Consider the following 23,161-nt stretch of genomic DNA (forward strand, 5'->3'; position numbering starts at 1 on the left):
GTTTGAAAGATCAACATCCATAGAAAGCCTTTATTTAAAGTGATAGTAGTTTAGAAGAACAAGGTTTTTTAAGTAAGTTGTTTTTTGTGGTTTGTTTTTTTTGTTTGTTTGTTTTTTGTTTTTTTTTTAATATATATGCTGTGTGTTTTGAAGAGCTTGAAATTTGGAAGGCTTAGTGCTTCCACCCTGATTCTGTGCTCTGTGGAGGAAAAAAAAAAAAAAAAAGTTGTTTTTTTTTTTTTCCCCCCTATTTCTAAAACAAACAAATAAAATTCCCCTTTTTTTTTCTCTCCAGAAAACATGCATAAATTAATCTAAAAGAATAAGTAATGTTGTCTCAGGGCTGGGATTCAGACTTTTTACTGATATCAGACTTGGCATTCAATAGAAAACTAAATTTAGAAATCACTGTTAACAGCAAGAAATCCCAAGATATTTATTATATTGATCTCAGCATCAGTGGAGTCTATTAGTGCCTTGTCACACTTTTAATACCATGTTTCAAAGTATCTTTCCTGCATGAAAATGGAGCTGTCATCTTAGGACATTACAAACACATATCAAATTGTCTGGGCTTATGAACTATCAGAAACCTTTGGACCCTGGCAGTAGCTTACTATTTTTGAAGCAGGAATGATCAATTTACAATAATTTAATTATCTGATTTATTGCTTAAATACATTTTAGTGACTTATTAAAAAGGTGTATTGAGATGTTTTTATACCTCATTTCAAGGACGTTTGTAGACAGATCTGTGTTTAAGCTTTCTGGGTATGACTGAATGCTGGTTTAATGGTCTCTGCAGCTGTGTAGGAACATTTCCACAGTCATGTACTGCTAGTCAAGTAATGATTTTAGTCTTAACTGCTGAGAATATATGAACCTGTTCATATGAGTGCTCTTAGGACAAATCCAAATGGAAGGTGGGGAATATATTACATGGCTTTACTTCTATGAAACTCCAAAACAAGGTTCTGCCCCACTTCCTTCAAGTCACATATCAGGAATGGGGTAAAATAAGTAACTCTCCAGAGTAAGTATTATTTGTTCCTGTGCATCGACACATGTTTTCTGGAGAACTGATGGTCTCACATGCAAAGTCTACCTTAGAGAATATGTTGTATGGATGTCTGAGGTATGTCTCACTTCTAGGTCCTTTGGCTATTGCTCTATTAGCAAGTAGCATAGACTAAGAGGAGCTGATCTACAGATTGAAACAGCTAGTAAAAAACACTGCCGGCAACACTGTTCTTATTCAGAGATATTTTTAGTTCAGAGTTGTTTCAATGTAGTTCAGAAGTGTTTCTTTCAGTTCAGTTTCTTCCAAAAGGAATCAACTCACGTGCTCCAAAACTGTGCTCCGTAGTAAACCAAAACACAATCTGGAGTTTAACTTCACAAACACACTCAGCTCTGAAGTGTGAAGTGCTAATATTGAAACACTTTCTATCTGACCATGTAGAAAGACATACAAGATCTGTGTGTCTAATCTGTATACTAATATCTCATCTACTGAACAGTTTGAGCACTCATTCATCTCAATCTTGTAGCTGGAGTTCTTGGGTAAGAACTATCTCTCTGAATTCTTAATCTACCACAAATCTTTTGACTAATTGCAGTGTAATTATTCCAAACTAGAACTGCCCAGAGAAAGAATAAAATAGGTTTCTGCATTTCTCTATCTTCATTAGGAAAAAAAAGCTATCAGGTGAGCACACACAGGCTTATGCTACACACATAGTTGTTCCTGCACCTGTCATGCTGCATGGACTAGGCAATGGACACTTTTTTGAATTTATCTTTTCCCAAAACCCAAAAAGCAATTTAACTGATTAAACTTACAAATTGTATCTAATTTTCAATTATTCAGGTTATTCAAGATAATGAGACTGTAAGAGAAGTCTTTTCGTAACTCTGAGTTTACAATCTTTGTAATAGAATAAAACCTGATGTATTCTTGTCTTACTTTATTGATCAATTTTAATATGTCATGAAGAACTTTAGAGCCTATACATGAATTTATGGGGAATTGTGTTAGCCTGCTCCATTTATTTTGCAGAAGGCTCTCAAGTTTCCATTGCAGGTATGACATCAAAGTTATAAAGGACTTTATAATTCCTGAGGTTTTTGTTTACTCCACAGATTTTCATGAGGAATGATATGAAGGTAGTGATTGAGGTGCCTGAATATGTAATAGAAAAAAAAAAAAAAAAACAAAAAACCAACAGTTTTTGTACTGGAATATATACTTCACAAGTAAAACAGTATAGAGTGTTCAAAAGGAGACCAAAAAAAAAAAAAAAAAAAAAAAGGCTGAAGGTAGATAATGAAATGAAATATTCAAAAATAAACAGAAAAGGAAAACTTGAGAATGCAGTACAGAAGACACCCTATCAAGACAATTACAATAGAGATCCTTTCTGAAATCAATCAAACACAGTTTTTAACAGTGGTAATGATGGGCTAGAGTCAGGCACATGAAACAAAAGCTAATGAGTAAAGAAGACATTACAGAAAGCTGTGATTAAGAAACTCTATTTGAATATATAGTTAATATATTTTAGCACTCAAGAAATGCACTGGTTCTATAATTATACACAGTGCTGAGTTTTTGCTTCTCTGGTTCCCTTCTAATATAATTATTTTTTAACCTCACCCCCCAAAAAAAATAATTTCTGTATTTGAGGATTCTTATCCTGACAATCTAATTTGGAAAATGAAAAAAAAAAAAATCCATCTTCTTTTTGAGGCAAATACATGACATTGAGGGACTCAAAATTTATTATAATATAGGATTTTTCTCTCAATAGAAAAAGATTGATGTATCAGGTCAATGTTTCCTTCTGTTCCCAAAACATGAAAATGTGAAGTGTCTAAGAAGTAGATGTTTCTCCCTTGTGATGTTGACGGTACAGGGAATCTGGGAAACAAGGCTATTAATATGACACCTAAATTTCACATGTCCAAAATTAAGTTAAAGTAATCTCATTCCTAATTAAGCAAGTTGAAATTAGACACATGCTTACGGAGAAACATATGTGGTTTTCAGAAATGCTGTAAAGGAATAATTTATTACACTTTAACCTCACTGTAAGTGTGGGACTGTGTTTGGATATCTTCTCCTAGTGTACTCCTTTTTAAAATCAATCAGAAGGAAAAAAAAAAAAAGATAAAAATGGTCTTTTTTAGGATTTATATAATTCTCAGTTATTTCCTCAACAAAATATGAGAACAGGTAAGAAAAAAAAAATAATCTACTACCGTTTATATATATTAGCGTCTACCACCATTTAAAATGACAATCAAATTAAAATGAGAGCTGAAATTTTGTATCTAAATTTGTTCTTTACTTTTGTTAAAATGCTCTGTAGAGGTATGTTTGTATTTTGAAATGGAGGTCAGAGATAGATACAAAACTGACTGGAGTGCTTTCTCTCAATAGAAAATATTGGAGATTTTAATATAAGTATAAATTAAAAATTTAGAAGAAGATGTGTCAAAAACTTATCTATGTTTGACTTGTCCAGTATGCATACCTATCCAAGGATTTTACCTATTTTTACTCAATCACATTCCAAACAATGTGGGACAAATTATGCTAAATATTCTAAGTTACTAGCTTTGTAAATCTACAGGGTACTGGCACTAAGAAATCAGCACTGTTTTATTATCCTGATGATGATATTGAAGATAATGTCACACAACTGCTTGAATAAATAAGTCACATATCATGTAGTAGCAATATTATGGAGGTTTTTTACTCTTTCTTAAAGTGCCTCCCTAATTTAGCACTTTAACAGACAACATAGAAACAAAATTTCCCATGGATTTTAGACAACTAAAACCCAAATTATTATTTATGTATGAGAAAGTAAAAATAAATATATCAGTTCATGAATCTTAGTGCTTTTAATGTTCTTTCCCTAAAACAGTCATAGAATAGTTTAGATTGTAAAGGACCTCTGAAGACCTCTAGTCCAACTCCCTGCTCACACACAAGTCAAACATACCAGACTACTTAGGGCTTTGAATATTCCAAGCTTGGAGATAACAGCTTCTCTAGAAAAAAAATTCTGGTGTTTGACCCTTGTAGTGAACCAGTTTTTTGTTTTTACGCAGTTGTAGTTTTCCTTGTTGCAACTTCTGAATATTTTCTTTCTGCTTTTGCTGAACAATTCCAAGAGTTTTTGCCCTCTCTATTCATTTCTGCAAAGCTGCTTTCTGGCAAATTGTTTCTTGGGATTGATTTTTCCCAGATGCAGGATTTTGCATTTCATTTTTTGAACTTCATGAAGTTTCTTTCAGGTCCTTCTCCAGCCTGCTGAGATCTCCCTAAATAACATCACTGCACATGAGCTTATCAGCTGATCCTCTAGTGTCTGTAAACTTGCCAAGAGTTTTCTTGGTCCCACTGTCCTCATCTTTAATGAAGGTGTTGAACAATACTGAAGTCAACATCCACCCCTGAGGGACACTGCTGATAGTCATCTGCCACCTGGTTTTTGGATCATGGGCACTCTTTGAGCCTGGCAGACTAGTCTGTTTTCCATCCATTTCATACTCCACATTATCCAAAGCATGTTTCACCAATTTGGCTACAGAGCCAAAAGAAAAAGAAGTAGGTTGAACAAACATGCAAGTATGCAAGAAGGCTACTACTGTACATGGCAAATAAGGAAAAGTTTATCGGTTTGGCATATGTAGCTCATATTATAAAGTTAATTTTCATAAGATTAAGACATGAGATTCAAAAAAACCCAAAGAGTTTGTATCAGGAATTCCAAATACATCTGGGTGGCCCTTTACCTTCTTTTTCAGCCATATAAAATTATTTTGCAGAATGATAGAATCTAGTAAGAACAAAATGATGTACAGCTAATAACAAATTTTATAGCAACAACTTCCTCTCTTGAGCACTTCAAGACTGATTACAAATTCTGTGTGTCAGCCTCTATTCTTCTAGAATTGATTTCAGCATGTTTTACATAAGGCGCAGGAATGTTACTCTAGTTTATGACAAGATTCGAGGCAGGTAGTATTTAAGTGGGCAGCATAGAGTTTCTCTCTAATATGGACTGCTCTGACTGGCCAACACTAATCAAAAGATACAATGATGTGTTCTGTGTTCTTCGAAGGGAGGAATGCAGATTAATATATGACTATTTTTACTACTTGTTTCAATCTAGTTTAAGGATTTCTTTTTTACTTCTGACCTGTGTTAACACTATGAACCTTTTCATATTTGATGAAATTTCACTCCCGTGTGATCTAGCTCCAGTATCTTATTCTCTTACATGCACCATGTACAAAATCTGCTAGTATAGTGCAGTGAAATTTAATAAATCCATATTTTAGAAGTATTTTTTCTAAATTGTAAACCAGCAACATTTAAGATATAAACAGGAGTCCTGATCATTGTGTCTAAAGTAGAAATTCTGAAAACTTTCATGATTATATTAAAAAAAAAATCTTTCATTTATTATGCTGTAGTTTATATTTTAAATAAATATTTGAGGAATAAGGAGGAAAAAAAATCCCTAACTTTCAGTCAGAGCTGATTTCTTCTGTTTTTGGTTTGGTTTTTTGTTTTTTGGGTGTTTTGTGGGTTTTTTTTGTGTTTTTTTTCCCCCTGTACTCCATACTTCTTATGTGGAAAAATAACCCCATAAAAAGCCCCATAACTTTATAGAGCTGATTCTTTTCTTTTTTATGAAGTATGTCTCGGAAAGCAAGATACGTTTGTTTGTTTGTTTAGGGACATAACCCACTGAGACCAAGATTTCTTCTTCAGAAACATAGTAAATATATAAACCATTTCAGATTAATACATTGCTGTTTGCTGGTACTAGCTCCCCAGAAAGAGGGCATCTGAATTAATTCTTAGTACTGCCACTTTGTGTTTATGTTATACAGATTACTGAGCTCAGTGGGACTAGTTCCACAGGCAACTCTGACATCTGTTATCTATTTGTAACACATATAATATATTTCAGTTCTCTAATGTAAGTAGGAAATAATATTTACTTAAATAAAAATTTATGTGCTTACTTTTCACATAATCTTACATATTTTGGTGCATAATATATTAAATAATACATTGATCCTAATATGTTAAATCTGGGGAAAAAAATCTATAAATCTCTCTTACTTCTCTTGTAGTCATTGTGATTAAGTGTTTTAGGAATAATTTGTACTTATCCTTTATGTGTAGCTGTATTTTCTCTCAGACTAAGTCCATGTGTATTTTTCTTTTTGTAGGTGATTTCTTTAATATTTTTTCAAAACCCTAGCATGGTAGATATATCATGTTAAAGGGTATATATATGAATGATAAATTAAATTCACTTCCAAATTCTCTACTAAATGTTATGCCATACATACTTTTAAGAATGATAGAATTGTGGAGAACTGAAGATGTGTACAAGCATGGCTTATTGGACAACCTGAGGTTCTTAACCCATTCTTTCCTTTATTCTTATTAAAATTCCTCTAAGTTAGAAGTGCTGAGTGTCCAGGATACGAGGAAATCTCTTACTTCCCTTTTTACATGTTATAATGCTCCATAAATTAAAAAAAAACAAACAAAAAAAAAAGGTGAAAAATTAGACATTTTCAATAATTAAAGCAGGTGGCAAAAATTAATAGTATAAACCCAGCAGATTGTTGTATGATTTCTCAAAATTTTAGAAGTGAGTAGGAAAATTTTGGATTTGCAGATCTTCCTAATTAGGAAAAAAGTAATAAGGAAAAAATGGATTGCAAAGCTGACTTCTTAAAAAAAAATATTTTATTTTTCCCCTTCTCTGCTAGGTTCTGTAGCTACTGCCTGCCGTGATCCTGGTGTTCCCATGAATGGAACTAGAAATGGGGATGGAAGAGAACCTGGAGACACTGTCATTTTTCAATGTGACCCTGGCTATGAACTGCAAGGAGATGAGAGAATAACCTGCATTCAGGTAGAAAATCGGTACTTCTGGCAGCCCAACCCACCAGTCTGTATAGGTATGCAGAAAAAAATAAAATGTTTTCCTAAATTTTGAAATTCTAGTACGATGAATCACACTGCTCTAGAAAATTTCTTTGAAGAACAAATGCATACAAGTACTACACATCTCATAAATTATTCTGTATAAAGCTCCAACAGACATTACAAAAATCTTTCCTCTGTAGTTGCAATAGTTCTCATCGTTTTCCTCTCAAGGACATATCATTTATAATTTGATGATCTGTGACAGAGAAAGTGAGAAAGTCAATGTCAGTAACACTCAGCTTTGCCTTAAAATTGAAAAATGGTGATAAATGGGGAGGTTCATATGCCCATGCATGTAAAATATCAGGCAAATTACCTGGTGAATTTATAGATCAAGTAACATTATGCAAGGGCTAAAGTAGGGTGCCACAGAGAAGAGTGAGAAGATGGTAGCCTCATTTCTCTGGCAGTCTTCGTTATTTTAGAAAGAAAAAAAAAATTCATTAGTAAAAATTACTATGTACCATTTATTTCTAGAAATGCCGTCTTAGTCTCTAACGCTATTCTGATTAACATAGCTTGTATTAAATGGATTTTGAAAGCATTTAACTCGGTTAACTGAATCCTGATGAAAAGTAATAAGAAATTACAAAGGTCTCTAGTAGATAGTAGCCTTCCAGTAGTCTTTTCTGAGGAAAGCCTAATAATTATTATTATTGATCTAGAAAATATCTGAATTGAATAAAATTTTACTTGGGAGATATTTTAAAAAGTTGAAGATTAATGGGGGTTTTTTACTGCTGTTAATGGTATAGTTTGAAATAAAAAATATTTTAACTGTCCAACTTTGTGTACTTTAACTCCCTGGAGAGTCTCTTTGATTATCAACTAGACATTGGTAAGGATTAAATGAAAGAATCAGTCTCACTATAAACAGAAATAGTAACTGCTAATGTGTGTAAAGGAAAGAGTAAGTAGATAAGAAAAAAACTACGAATATGCAAATATTCTATCAATGAACTTAACAGAGAACTAAAGTAAATCAAGACACATCAGGAAAGTATCATGGATGCAGACGTTGGCAGAAAGTAGTCTGAAACAGGGTCGTGACAGTTTGAGTTAACAACTTTGTATCAACGTATGTAAGTTCAGGGTGACTCAGAAAGTATCATCAGACTGATACAGTTTAGGGGTCATTTCAGTGAAGCTTGGTTACAGTGGATAACCTTAATGTTCTCTTCAGTACTCTTCACATTTTCATTCTTGAGATACAGATAGTGCAGCCTGAACCATTAAAGTGCTTGAAGAGCATGAATTTACAGGGCTATACTGAAGAACACTAGTTCAAGGTCATGAGTAGCATTTACATTCCATACAACCTCACAGTTCCTGTTTTGCACAAACTTTTAGTTCAGCAAGATAGAAGGTTACAATGACCTCTTTTACAGTTAAAGGAAGCGTATTGCTTTGTAATAATTTAATATTATTTTGTTTCGGAATTGTAACAAAAGAACATTAAATAAAAGATGTGACTGATTAGAAATAATGCCAATTTTAATCTTGTGAAGACAGAGAAATTGCCATTATTATCCTTATTATATAACTAAGTAAATGATTTGTACTAAATCAAAATCCACTAGTCTGTTACCTTGTAGCTAATGCAACTTTCTCTAGCAACTGAAAAGCTCTGAGAAATATCATGATGAAATTTTTATTTGGCGATTGTTAAGTGAAGCAAAAAAAAAGTGCTTGGTCTCAAAAAATTATTATATACATTTGCTAGTACTATTGATTTATAATATTTATGTGTTCCTAGAACAAGATGGCGTTTCAGCTAACTGCTTTTACACAAAACAGTGATTTTGGAATTCATTACCACTTACAGTGTCAAAATATAATGGAAGATTCTAATTTTATTTTAGTTTTGAGGTAATTTAGCTATCCATTGATCCATTTTAATATAAGATAAATAAATAAAATGTAGGAAGACTATACTGATATATATTGTAACTGTGGATTAAGTTTTCTACTTGCACTACTTGAATTCTTAAATGATTTGTGATTTATTTCTTATAGAAATTAGAACTTTCATTAGAACTCACTCTGTATATTTCCCACTCAGTTGATTTATATATGTACATATAATTTTGATCTGTACCTGGACTTTAGTAAAGCCTTTGAGACAATTTCCCACTGTATTGTCCTGGAGAGACTGCCTACTCATGACTTGGATGGTGTTGTGGTTTGAACCTGGTCGGTAGACAATCACCAACTGGCCAGTCTCTTACTTCCCCTGCCCCTCCCTGGTGAAATAGGGGAGGGACAAAAAAAAAAAGAAATTCATAGGTTGAATAAAAAAAGTATTTAGTAATAGTAACAAAACAACATTAACAGTAGTAAGTCCAAATGAGTAATATACAATGCAGTTGTTCACAGAGACAGGTACGCAGCCCGCCCCCAGCAGCGTTCCCAACCCCAACAAAAATCCTGCCAGGCTGACTGGAAAAAAAGAAATGAGAGAGCACACATCTCTGTTATATACTGAGCATGATGTCACATGATATAGAGTACTCCAATGATTGATTCAGGCCCGACCCTCTAGCTGTGCTCCCTCTCAGCCCAAGGAAAGTTAACTCTATCCTGGCCAAAACCAGGACAGATGGGCATACTCTTTTCTGAATAAAAAAAATGGATGGATGGATGGATGGATGGATGGATGGGCCCAAAGAGAGGTGGTGAATTAAGTTAAATCCAGTTGGCAGGTGGTCACAAGTGATGTTTCTGAAGGCTCAGTATCGGGGCCAGTTCTGTTTAATATCTCTATCAAAGATCTGGATAAGGGAATCAAGTGCAAGCTCAGTAAATTTGCAGGCAACACCAAATTAGGCAGGAGTGTTGATCTGCTTGAGGGTAGAAAGGGTCTATAAAGGGATCTGGACAGGCTGTATTGATGGGCTAAGGCCAATTATATGAGGTTCAAGAAGGCTAAGTGACAGATTTTGCACTTTGGTCGCAACAACCCCATGCAATGCTACAGGCTTGGGGAAGAATGGCTGGAAAGCCCTCTGGCAGAAAAAAAAAATGGGAATGTTGCTCAACAGCTAGCTGCATATGAACTGGCAGTGTGCCTAGCTAGCCAAGAAGGCCGATAGCATGCTGGCTTGTATCAGAAATAGTGTGCCCAGAAGGGCTTGGGAAGTGATTGTCCCCCTGTTCTCAGCACTGGTGAAGTCACTCCTCGAATACTGTGTTCAGTTTTGGGCCTCTCACTGCAAGAAACACACTGAGGTGCTGGAGTGCATCCAGAGAAGGGCAACAAACTGGTGAAGGGTCTAAATCACAAGTCCTGTGAGGAGCACCTAAGGGAACTGGGGTTGTTTAGCCTGGAGAAAAAGAGGCTGAAGGGAGACCTTATCACTCTCTACAACTACCTGAAAGGATCTTGTAGCAAGGTGGGTGTCAGTCTGTCTCACAAGTAACAAGATATAGGACAAGAAGAAGCAGCCTCAAGTTGTACCTGGAGAGGTTTATATTGTATATTAGGAAAAATTCCTTCACTGAAAGGGTTGTCAAATGTTGGAACAGGCTGCCTAGGGAAACGGTGGAGTCACCATCCCTGGAGTTATTTAAGAGATGTGCAGATGTGGTGCTTAGGGACATGGTCTAGTGGTGGACATGGTAGTCTTAAGTTAATGGTTGGACTTGATAATCTTAAGGGCCTTTTCCAACCTGAGTGATCAGCTCCTTTCCATGGTACTGCAGATGATCACTTCATAGAATTCAACTTTGCAGAGTTATAAGTCTTTATAAAATCATATCTAGAATCTTTTGAATAAAATAAGAAGTTCTTTCAGAAAAAAATCTTTAGAAAACATGCTTATTTTCTTGTCCTATATGAAGTCTCAGTTAAAGAATGATGAAGTAGAAAATTTCATGAGGGTAGCGACACTTTAATCTCTTCTATTAAGTATTTACATTTCTGGACCACAAACACACAACATTTAACAATTTTAAAATCACTCATAAAAATGTGTTTATCTATTCTGTATGTGCTTGGAAGATATTTTATTTATCTCTGAGTCTGAAAACTGCAATTACTAGAGTGTTTTCTTTGAATTTCATTTATATATCAGTCTTGATCTGAATTAGTAATCAGTGCTGTCTGGTGAAAATGCAACGACTTGCATTATCAGTGGATGTAGATCATATTTCATGACCTAAGAGGCTTCTTTTATAAAGCCTTTAACAAGAAGTAAAAAGTGGAAAGCTTATCCAGTCAAGATTTTTATGTCTGCAGCCAGAATATTTTTCAAGTTCACAGTATTTTCAGAAGAGACTTGACAGAATGTTATGCAAGCAAATAAAAGGACACAGAGTTCAAAAACAAGTGCTTCACTTAGTAGTATTAGTATTTGTCTAAGGAGAAATGTGAATACATTTTTCGTTTCTATTAAAGCTTTGTAAATACTTCACTTGTTTCTTGTTTAACTTTTAGAGGACATTAAATGTCAGTGAACAGCTTGCTGGTACTTGCTTCTTTCTCTCTTACCTTCTTTCTTCAATTCCAGTTTATTTTTATTCACAGCTCCCTGTGGAGGAAACTTGACTGGCTCATCAGGTTTTATACTTTCACCAAACTTCCCTCATCCTTATCCCCACAGCAGAGACTGTGACTGGACTATCACTGTTAATAATGATTATGTTATATCATTAGCATTTATCAGGTAAACTGCTCTTTGCTCATAATTTTTGAAGTCATGTTTGTAGCTTTATTATTGGCAATTGTTCAGAGCCTTGTAGGGTAAAATATTTATTATTAATATAATTATTAAAATTATTATTAATTGTTATCTTTGTTAGCAGTCACAACAAATACGTTAGAGTATTCAATACACATAGAGGTGGAGCTTGGAAGCTCATAGCTCCTGTTCAGTTACAAGCACTCTCAGTTTACACCGAATAATGTGGAAGTGGATGGTGCTCAATTTGCCAAGATTCTCCTCCTAAGAAGACAGCATGAAGTAACTCACTGGATTGTCCCCAAACCACAAGGACAGTTTTTAATGACAAAGCCATCTGATTCATCATATTTTGTAGGAGACACTCACCTGCTATTTAAGCAAGATTTCAAAAGTAGTCTTAAGTTTTATTAGTCCATATTATTGGAGGATAATTCAGCAGGATAATTCCTGTTGTTCTGGTTATTAAATGGAATTTTAGTTATAGTATTGAAATTTTAGTATTTTTCTTCATCACAATGCAAAATTAAATGGAGCTTAATAGAATCCACAGAGGGGCTTTTTCTGTCTGCATTGTATTTAACCCAGAAAGTAAATTAATATACATATTATGTGTGGAAAATATGCATCCCAAGTGGGGCATATGATGATATCACAGAAAAGTTAAAAATTTTACTTGTAATGTCCCATCAAATTTAAATCCTTCTTTTGCCAGATGTTCTGTAATACTGGCTTTATTTTTCTGATCAGTGATAATGTGGAAAGTTGTTTAGTGTTGTAGGTCATACAGTTGTCTATTCTCAGTGCTCAGTGATATAGTCTGTGTTTTGAAGAACTCCTGCCAAGTAAATTAATCAATCAATTATATTTACATAATTAGCAATTTAACCATTTTGTTGGAGAGTTCAGAATGCTGTAAGTTGCTAAGCAACTTTCTACCTTGCAGTAACACTTTTTTCTGTTTGATGAAATATCTAAGAATATTCTCCTCTTTATATTCTACATTTAAATATGAGATCCTCAATCTTACAATAAAAATGATGTTTTACATTGTGACTCAGTAAAATATATGAACAGTTTATAGATCCCAAATATTGGCAAGTTGGTCTTAAAATCTGGACAATTGCTACAGTTCTTGACAGAAGCTGACAAGCTTAGCCTTGGTCAAAATATATTGCATACCTACTGAGGCTTGCCTCACTTACGACACACAGAGTGTTCCAAACTGAGGAAAAAAAACCCCTCCTGCATAAACCAGACTCTGGATACTCCACAGAGTATTGTTAAATATGCTTTTGAGTGGGACTTACTGCAGCTAACACTTTTAAACTCAAAACAAGCCAGAGCACTTGAAAAATTGAAGATGTTGACATTTGACTTTCACATTTCTTTTGTAAGGAAATATTTTTTAAATAATCCAAAATTTTAAAAATATTTTCCCTGAAGGAGCTGTATCAGGTCTTCAATACCTACATTTATTTTATTCAGGAGCTGGTGTCAAGTAGAGGAAAAATCATTCTAATGGTTGGATTTTCATTCTTTTACTAACAATCTTTTTTTTTTTTTTTTTTTCATACAGGGACAGTTTTATAAATAATTTTAACTTAATTTTTAAAATTAAAATTAAATTTTTAAAACTAAAATTAAAAATTAACTAATTAAGTTAGTTAACTATAGTTACACCATTAACTGAATTAATTAATTTTTTAAAATTAGCTAAAATTAAGTCCAAAATGAAAGATGATGTTTCAATACTACACCTTCTCAATTAAACTGATTATAATCAAAACGCTTCTTGCTCTTAGGGTTACTGGAAGATGATCCCCTGACTGTGTGTAAGTGTTCAGTCTGACTGGAAGCTGTGTGCACTCTGCAGCTGACTGCATTATACCATAAAATATTTCTACCAGGAGTTCCAGTAGATCTATGTTGTTTATATCTCTAAAGTTTCAGAAATATGGTTTTGGTTATTTTTTTCTATTTAAAAAATTTACTTGTTCTTCTGACTAGCAACAAAATATTATTTCTAAGTGGAGAACTGACAAATATTGTATATCTGTTCATTTCTAATGAAAAAGCTCTACACAACATTATTCTGACAGTGGAGATTTTTTTTCCTCTTATGAACACAGTGATAGTAAACTTTTACTTAAGACAATATGAGTAAAAATGTTAGGCAAAGCATATTCTAGCTAATACTTCTCTTTCTTTGTTCTACAGTTTCAGTATAGAACCAAATTATGATTTTCTTTATATCTATGATGGGCCAGATGGTAATAGCCCACTGATTGGGAGCTTCCAAGATAGCAAGCTGCCAGAGAGGATAGAAAGCAGTTCAAATACCATGCATCTGGCTTTTCGGAGTGATGGATCTGTTAGTTTTACTGGATTTCATCTAGAGTACAAAGGTAAATAAAATTATTTTTCTTTTCTACTAAAAAAGTTCAGTGCATGAGTGTAAATTTTAATCTGTTTTAATTTCCCATAGTTTTTTGCCTGGTAATGTTTTGGTTTTGCCTGAGAGTGTGATAATGTGTATTATCTGTATATACAAAATATAATGTTACAAGTTTAACGTAAAGCTTCTAGTATGATTTCATTTAGCTGATACATGATAATGTTAAATACATTATTCAAAACAAAAAATATATTCAGACAGCAGTTTACAGGTTTCAAAAATAATGATGCAATGACAAAACTTAACATCATATATACATGGTTTTTTCAGAGTAAAATTTATTTTTGTTTTTCCTTTACGTATTAGGTCATGTTGTCATATGTGTATTTAAGTTCCTGTAAGATGAAACAATATGCTAGGATCTAGGAGGCCAATACTGAAAATGAAAAAAGTATTTCGTCTAGACTTTTGTATGATAGGCCATGGTAGAGCTGTCTACCTGTCTCAGACAGAAATGTCTGAGGTCATAACACAGTAAATAAGAAAATACAGGCTTGTAAAATTCATAATCAATAGGAGTTTTCATAACTGCCTCTGCATGGCTCAAGAAACAGAAATATTTGATAATAAATGAATATGAAGACATCCAATAAAGACAACCAGAGGGAAAATACAGATGTTGCTGATATAGAGGCAGTACATCCTAACCTCCTTTGATTTATTTTCTTCTTCACTTATTCTGAAAAGAATGAGTAAATGTAAAGGTATACAAGGGAAAGACTCATGCATTTGTTGCTTAGACAAAGCCACAAAGTCTCCTTTTACTTTCCTAAATTCATCGGATTCTACAGAGGTAAAGGAAGCTGTCTCCACAGTATGAGCTAGTGCTAAAAACTAAAAATAGGTGTCAAATACATTGATGGTGAGCCCAGATGTATGTACTGTTCCACATCACTTAAAAATATTTCTTCTTATTTCTCAATTAAATTGGTAAATGCAGATGGAAGTGCTATAGAAAGCAGTTCAGAGACACAGAACTTCTAAAAGCCAAGAAAATATATTGATTTTTCAAAAGGGCCAATCTTTTTCTGCTGTGCTGTGGAATACAGTCTTGTCATTAGGGGCACAGTCTCTTCTCATTCTTGATCTAGGCTTAAATAAAGAAATGAGCCACTGTCCTTTGGAAACAAGGCAGAATATTACTCTAAGATTACTGCTAGCCTGTGTGTGCCACTAAGATCTCTTATTTCTTTCTGTGTTTCCAGAAGTCACGATGACAAAGAAGTAATGTAGATTTTAAACAAATTTGTAAAGGGACTGGAAATCTAAGTAATGGGAGGATGTAGGCGTGAATTTATGTGTTTGTGAGTATATATGTGAGGGGAAATTTCAGAAAGGAATCAACCTAATCCTAGTTTCCCTGTACACCTGATATAATTATGTCTCCTGCTTTTCTCAGAATATATGGAGAAAGTATTTCAGCATCTGCCTTACATAACAAAACATAAACAAAAGCAATGTTTTAATTTTAATTTTAAAATTTCATCCCTTCTATTAAGTATTTACATTTCTGGACCACAAACACACAACATTTAGCAACCTAGTGGTGGAGTGACAATCCCTGGAGGTATTTAAAAGTTGTGCAGACATGGTGCTTAAGAGCATGGTCTAGTGGTAGACTTGACAATATTAGGTTAACAGTTGGACTCAATGATTTTAAGGGTCTTTTCCAACCTAAACAATTCCACTTTGTAAAATTTCAAAGTGATATAGCTGTTATTAATTATCAAAAGAGCAGTTGTAAAATTCTTAAATTTTTGTTAGTTTCTTGCACAGTGGATTGTAAGTATCACAGTAATGTAAGCATGATATCTGCAATAGAAAACTTGACATGCCTCTGACTTAGTCAAAATTAATAATTACATTATTGAGGAGAAAACTCAATAAAATATTTTATGAACCAAGTGTCTTTTTTTTTTTTTACTTAGAATGTATGACTGGGCAAAGAACATACAGACTTCAGGGAGGAGTTATTAATGGTGTGATATATCATAAATAGGAAAGAAAAGGCAGAGGATGGTAAAGAAAGAATTTAAGGTGTACACCTAAGAAATTCTAAACTACTTTCAATAAGAGCTGCAATTTTGTGAAGGATTAACATTTTTCAAGAGCAGAGAATGGTTAGATTACTTGAGGAAATGAACTACAGATGATAATTTTATAGGTGCCTGACACAGATCAACTGGCCAAGATAAAACAGATGATACCTGGAAGAAGCATAGCCCTGATACTCACAGGGAATTTTAACCTCTCCAGTAGCTGCTACAAATACAATGTGGCTTAGAACAAGAAGTCCAAGTGATCTCTTGAGTGTGTTCCTGACAATTTTTTTGATGCATGTGATTCCATAGCTGACAAATGCTCTGCTGGAATGGTTACCTACCACTGAAGCTGAGGACACAGTGAAAAGAAAATGGAAAGGTTGTGGTACTTAATGCCTTTTTACCTTGTTTTTTAATGGCATATTTTGCCTCCAGTCCTCCCTGAACCTACTAGTAGAGTTTGTGAGAGTGCAACATTATCTGCAGTGGAGGAAGAAAGTGTCAAGAAGTAGTTAAGCCATCTGGTTGAACATATCATCACTGAAACAGATGAGATGCACCCAAGTGTTGAGGAAGCTGGCTGATGCCACTGCAAAGTTGCTTTCTATCATCTCTGAAAGGTCGTGACAATCAGTATGGTTCCTGGTGAATGGAAAAGATAAATCACTTGCACCTTGAAGAAGAATGAGAAGAGGACCTGGGGAAGTATAGGGCTGGTCATTTTAAACTCCATCCCTGGAAAGATTATGGATCACATCAGCCTGGATACTATTTCCAAAACAAAGGGCAATTGTCTGATTTGGAACAGTCTGCATGGATTTACCATGGGGAATCATGCCCAAACAACATGTCAGTGTCTGAGGAGATGAAAGTGGGAGAGTAGTGGACAATTAATACTCTGACTTCAGAAAGGCCTTTGACACACTCACCGCCAGTATCCTGAGAGCCCAGTTTGATGAGATATGGGCTGGGTGAGTGGACGATAACATGGGTGGAAAAGTGACTTGATTGCTGAGCTCAGACTCTTGGCTAGTATTAGTTGTGATTAATAATGTGGCCACTATTATCTTTATTGATGACCTGTATGGTTGCTATATGCCCCATTAATGATATTACGGTAAGATTCATCCAGATTAATGAAGAATTAATTGTGATGGAACCAGAACTGGCTTCAGCATGCAACAATCCAACACCACACGCCATCTCTCATGCCCTGAGGGACTGTTATGACAGGTGGAGCCCAAAGTCATGGACTAAACGACCTCAACCGACATTTTAGAGGGATGGTCCATAGGCTAAGGGAATATTATCTGTGTGTATGTATCAAAAGACAGAAAAGGTGGTGATGATTAATTAGAATGTATTGGAAAATGTGGGACCTGGGCATGATGTAGATGGTATAGAATAAGGAGTGCATATAAAAGGACTGTCATGGTTTTGTAATTGGCTCGAAGGTTTCACTCAGACTTTGAGGTCAGCAGCTTGATGTCCAAGTGGAGACCAGTGACTAGTCGGGTTCCTCAGGGATTGGTATTAGGACTGGTGCTGTTTAACATCTTTGTTGGCGACATGAACAGTGGGATTGAGTGCACCCTCAGCAAAATTACACCAGGCTGTGTGGTGCAGTTTGCACACTGGAGGGAAGAGATGACATACTGAGGGACCTTGACAGACTTGAGAGCTGGGCCCAGTCAAACCTTATGAAATTCAGCAAGACCAAGGGCAAGGTCCTGCACATGGGTTGAGGCAACCCCATACACAGCTACAGGCTGGGTGACAAGTGGGCTGAGAGAAGCCCTGCAGAGGAGGACTTAGAGGTATTATTAGATGCAAAACTGACTATAAGTCAGCAGTGTGCGCTCACAGCCCATAAAGCCAACTGTATCCTGGTCTGCACCAAGAGAAGTGTGGCCAGCAGGTCAAGGGAGGGGATTCTCCTAATCTACTCTGGTCTTGTGAGACCTCACCTGCAGTACTCTGTCCAGCTCTGGGGTTTCCAGAATAAGAAGGACATGGACCTGCTTGCACAGGTCCAGAGGAGGGCCGTGAAGATGATCAGGGAGCTGGAGCGCCTTCCTTACAAGGACAGGCTCAGAGAGTTGGAGTTATTCAGCCTGAATAAGAAGGCTCTGGTGAGATCTTATAGCAGCTTTCCAGTAGTTCAGGGGGCCCCAGGAAAGCTGGGGAGGGACTCTTATCAGGCAGTGTAGTGATAGGACAAGAGGCCATGGTTTTAAACTGAAGGGCAATATATTTAGGTTAGATCCAAGGAAGAAATTGTTTACTGTGAGGCTGTTGGTTATGCAGTCTGAATCCTTTGAAATTGTAACTCGACTGGACAAAGGTGTGAGCAACCTAATCAAATTGTCCCTGATTTGTGTGGGAGTTCTGCTACATCTCTTCCAACCTAAATATTTCTGATTCAATAAACTTAATTTTTTCCACACAAATTGTAGCAGCTGCCATTGTTTCCTATATGTATGCTAATCCTATGTTAAGTGGCATTAGTTCTCAAGTTGTACTTCATTAACAGGACGGTTTTCATATAGAAATCTCAGACCTGACCCATGTCTCAGGTCTGGTCTGTAATCATGTTTCTGGTTGGGTTTTGTTCTTCCCTTCCTCCCTCTCCTCATTTCTATTTTATAATGGAGGAGCAGCTTATTAGTTCTAATAAGTGCTCTGGAGAATAATTATGGAATGTTTGCTATAGTTAGGTACGTCTGCAATATTCTCTCTAAGAAGCTTATTATGGCTTTTTTCTCTTTGAGACTTAGGGATGGAGTAGTAAGTCATCAAGTTCTGGACAAAACACCTGCTTCTCTTGGCTTTCAAATGTTGTTTTTCATGCACTGAGAAACTAGTTTTCTAGAGGGTTTTGGCATCATTACCATATGTTAGCCAACAGAGACTTCCTTGTTGAACTTGAGATTGAAGCAGCGTATATTGCTGTTTTCAGCCTGTATTTCAGAAGCCTTAATTGATCCAGTGGTATGCCACAGTTATCAGAGAAGTAACTGCTGTTTTTCTTGAATCTTGTTGCAAAATTTTATTATGGACAAAAGGAATTTACACCTGTTACGCACAGCCAAGAATATAACGTTACTGTAACTCAAATCTTAACTGCCTAATGAAACAACTATTTTTAGTCCATACCTACTTATTACAGAAAATAATTTTATAAGTACTACTACAGAAAAAAGTCCACATAATAATACAGCTTAAATTGTAGCACACACACTATCCAGTATTTTTTCTGGTGTTCTGCTAAACCTGCCACTGCCCTTCTGTGTTTTCAGATTAATGATACTAACATTCTTGGGAAAGAAAGGGGAAGGGCTACAGGGGTCATCAATGTCTTGAGTTCTTCAGTTGGAGCAATAGGACATTGATGGTGTAGGACTTTTCCTCCTGTCTCATGGGAGCACTTCTATTTTATTTTTATATATTTGATAATACATTCTTCTTATTGGCTCTTTTTTTTTCACTAGTTCTCAGCTAGACCTGAAGAAATCTTTTGCCACCTTTGACATAATTCTTCATATATTGTAGCATAGTATACTGACTTTCTTTACAAGTTCACTTAGCAGCTAGTTCAGATTTGCAAAAGTAGTTTAAAGGTGCTAAGTATTTCTGGCTTTATTTTTCAGAATAGTTATTAAGAAACTGTATTTCTATAGTGACATTATTACTGTTTAGTCAGCAACTTCAGGAGTCTGTCACAACTGTACCTTTGGGGAAAAGAAAATTACAGGGCTGTAATTTTTCCCTAGAGAGAATTTCTGCTGTGACAGATCATGTCTTTCCTCAGTTTTTGATTTATGCACCAGACATAATAAATTATTTTATCTTCTTCTCTCTTTAAGTTCTCTCTACTTTATCCAAGAATCTGCTAGACTTATGAAACAAGGGTTTCTTACCATAAACTCAGGAATATGATCTCATAATATCAGTTGTGTATCAATACAAATATATCAATATCAGTTCAGTAAGAAGAAAAAAATTGTTCTGTTGACATTGTCAGAATATTAGTTATAATTCTAAAATAAATCTTTTTTTTTTTTTTTTTTTTTTTTTTTAATTTGAGAATTTGGAATTGAAAGAATTTTCAGTTTGCCCTAAGGTCTCCTCAAATGACAATGTGGTTGGCTATACATAATAATTATTAATATCTATGTGATAACTTACAGACTTTCTAGTAAATTTTATCTTTAAACTTGTGATTGTCCACCGAAATTTTTGAATATGAGTGTTACAAAAGTTTTAGCCTTTCTTATTGTAATGTCACACTGTATTTTGAAGCATCACCATTCAGAAGAGGAGATAGATGTTACAGGCACCACACTACAAATACCTAAATGAATCAATGTGCATATCAAATACATGTTCTTAATTATTAACTATGTGATGTAACTATTACTTGTTATTGTACTGTTTTCCATATCAGAAGTATGCTCTGTAAATTAGATATGCGCATCCTAATAAATTAGGACATCATCATGTTCTTTTGGAAGATGTGAAGTTGAAATTTCAGAAGAATTATTCTGTGCTTCCATCTTTAAATGTAAATGTTCTTTTATGGGTTTGCAATGTAATTCTTTCTCTTCTCTTAGAAACACTGCAACATAAAAATGGCCTTAGGGAGTCAAACCAACAACCTACTTAATTCATTATCTTGTCTCTAGTAGAGACCAGTGGTTGATATATGTCTAAACTATATAGAAGTCAAATATATAATAATTTTTCCCTATTGGCTGTAAGTTTTCAGAAACTTCAGCTTAGGTACTGCCAGAATCAGATATAGTGTCTTTGTACTTAAAGTTCTTAAATAGCCTTGCAGGAATTTCAAAGTTTATCTAGTATTTTGGCAACCATAGCTACCTGTAGCAGAAAGTTCCCCAGTATAAATATGCCTGGAAAAAACCCACCTCTTTTGATGTATTAGAAAGCTGGCACTGTTCTTACAGAAAGTGAGTAAGTGTTCCCTATTGATTTCTCCACAACACCCTTAAACGGTAAAGAAGAAAATGTGAAATTTCTATCTTCTGCTTGTTAAAATAAATTACTTCAAACTCTATCCTGCATAGCACAAAATCATCTGCTTCATTCCAGCACCTACCATTTCCTAATACGTTTACTGTTTTTTCCTTAATGGAAAAACTTTGCAGATTTTTCCAAAATGTTTACCTTTTCTCCCCTTCTGAGTAGTAATGTTGTTCATTAGAAGTGCCAAGTGGTTATTATTGTGCAATTTGTTATGTCTTGGATATTAAACACTCTAGTATTCACATTATAGAAGGAAAAGAGAAGCAAAGAGAAGAGGACATGTGTATGTTAAAATTTATTTCAATATTTTGAAACAAATAGCTATAAAAAAAAAAAAAAAAAAAAAAGATAAATTTAAGGAATATTGTCATATTTTGTCCTCCAGTGAGGAAAAAAAGCTATATAAAAATATATCAGTATAACATATGCATGAATACAAATAATTCATTTGAGTTTTACGAATTTTCAATAAATTCTTGTTTGCATACTTTTTCTTTCATAACACACTACTTATATGGGTATCCTCTGCTTATCAGTTTTCAGATCACAAATTTTAAAACTAGGATATATCTTGGCTACTGGAACAGTGTCCATATATCTAAATTCATCTAAATACTTAACTGCATCATTGGTCACAGTCAACTCTGGTACAATGGATCTTGTAATGTCATTCTATAGAAGTTATTTAGGAAAAATACAGGAGACAATGAAGAGAGAGAACATTTGCTGTAGAATGGAAGGATTTTTAAAGAAAAAAAAAAAAAAAGCAACATCATATGTCTACAGGGTGCTCAAAGAAGACCTTGAGAGAACTCCAGAATATGTTTGTAATGTTTTAGATTATATTCAGAATTATGTTTGCATTTGTTTCCTTTATAGCAAAGCTTCGTGAGTCTTGCTTTGATCCTGGAAATATAATGAATGGAACAAGACTTGGAATGGATTATAAACTGGGGTCGACCGTCACATATTACTGCGATGCAGGTTATGTTCTTCAAGGGTATTCTACACTAACATGTATCATGGGAGATGATGGAAGACCTGGATGGAACAGAGCCCTGCCCAGCTGTCATGGTAAGAGAAGTTTTTCATTTATTATGGTTGCTGTTGTTATTATCCTTGATTTGTCATATGGACAAAACAGGTATAAAATAAGAAGCAGGTATTTTAGTAAACTGCTCTTTTAGGGCAAAGCCTTTTTCAATGCTATATTTAATAAAATAACATATTTAATAAGTTAAGATAAATATTGTTTCAATTTTTTTATAACATTAGATAAATAGTGCTACAAGTTATTGTGAATAGAGATTAATAGTAATGTTGTCCTCTATGCGAACCTGTATTTTTGATTTAGCAAATTTACAGCACAGTATAGTACCTTATATATGTATTTAAATAGAACATTAAGTATACTCTGGATGTCACAACATATGTTTGTTTGTTCTGTTATTACTGCTTTTTAAACCTTGTAGGTAAAATATTTTGTATATACATGACACCACTTAACCTGCTAGACATGTGGTCTCTAGAAAAATTCAGCCTAGAAATGCACCAAAGATCCAATCATTCAAGCTTTTATGGATATGAAGAACTCATTTCAGGAATCTCTTGGCTTCAGTTATATTACCACTGATTCTCTCAGGCGTAGGAATTTTCAGATTTAAACTCTAAGAAAATATTTAATTTTTATTTTATTGATTTAGTGTTAATTCTTACCAGCAGTGGATAGCTCCTTCAGAAAGAAAAAAAGATATATATTAATTTCACATATTTTGTAAGATTAAGCACAAAACCTCTCCCATGATCCAGATATTAATAAACACAAAATTGCCAAGTTATAAGATCATTTGCTTTATAAGTTAAAATAAAATCTCCTCAGTATCTTGTTAATTTCAATTCCTTTTCA

The 23,161-nt window shown here is 34.5% G+C and overlaps 1 protein-coding gene across 3 annotated transcripts in view; it reads left to right on the forward strand.

Annotated features, from left to right (window-relative positions):
* CSMD3 (CUB and Sushi multiple domains 3) overlaps positions 1 to 23,161 on the forward strand; it is a 732,271-nt gene that overhangs the window by 504,816 nt on the left and 204,294 nt on the right. For all 3 annotated transcript variants that reach the window (XM_074897604.1, XM_074897605.1, XM_074897607.1), the window contains 4 exons: positions 6,811 to 7,002; positions 11,556 to 11,694; positions 13,930 to 14,117; positions 22,135 to 22,329. In XM_074897604.1, the coding sequence (XP_074753705.1) occupies positions 6,811 to 7,002; positions 11,556 to 11,694; positions 13,930 to 14,117; positions 22,135 to 22,329 (714 nt within the window). The remainder of the gene's footprint in view (positions 1 to 6,810; positions 7,003 to 11,555; positions 11,695 to 13,929; positions 14,118 to 22,134; positions 22,330 to 23,161) is intronic.

The sequence above is a fragment of the Athene noctua genome, chromosome 2, assembly GCF_965140245.1.
Source record: "Athene noctua chromosome 2, bAthNoc1.hap1.1, whole genome shotgun sequence".
NCBI lineage: Eukaryota > Metazoa > Chordata > Aves > Strigiformes > Strigidae > Athene > Athene noctua.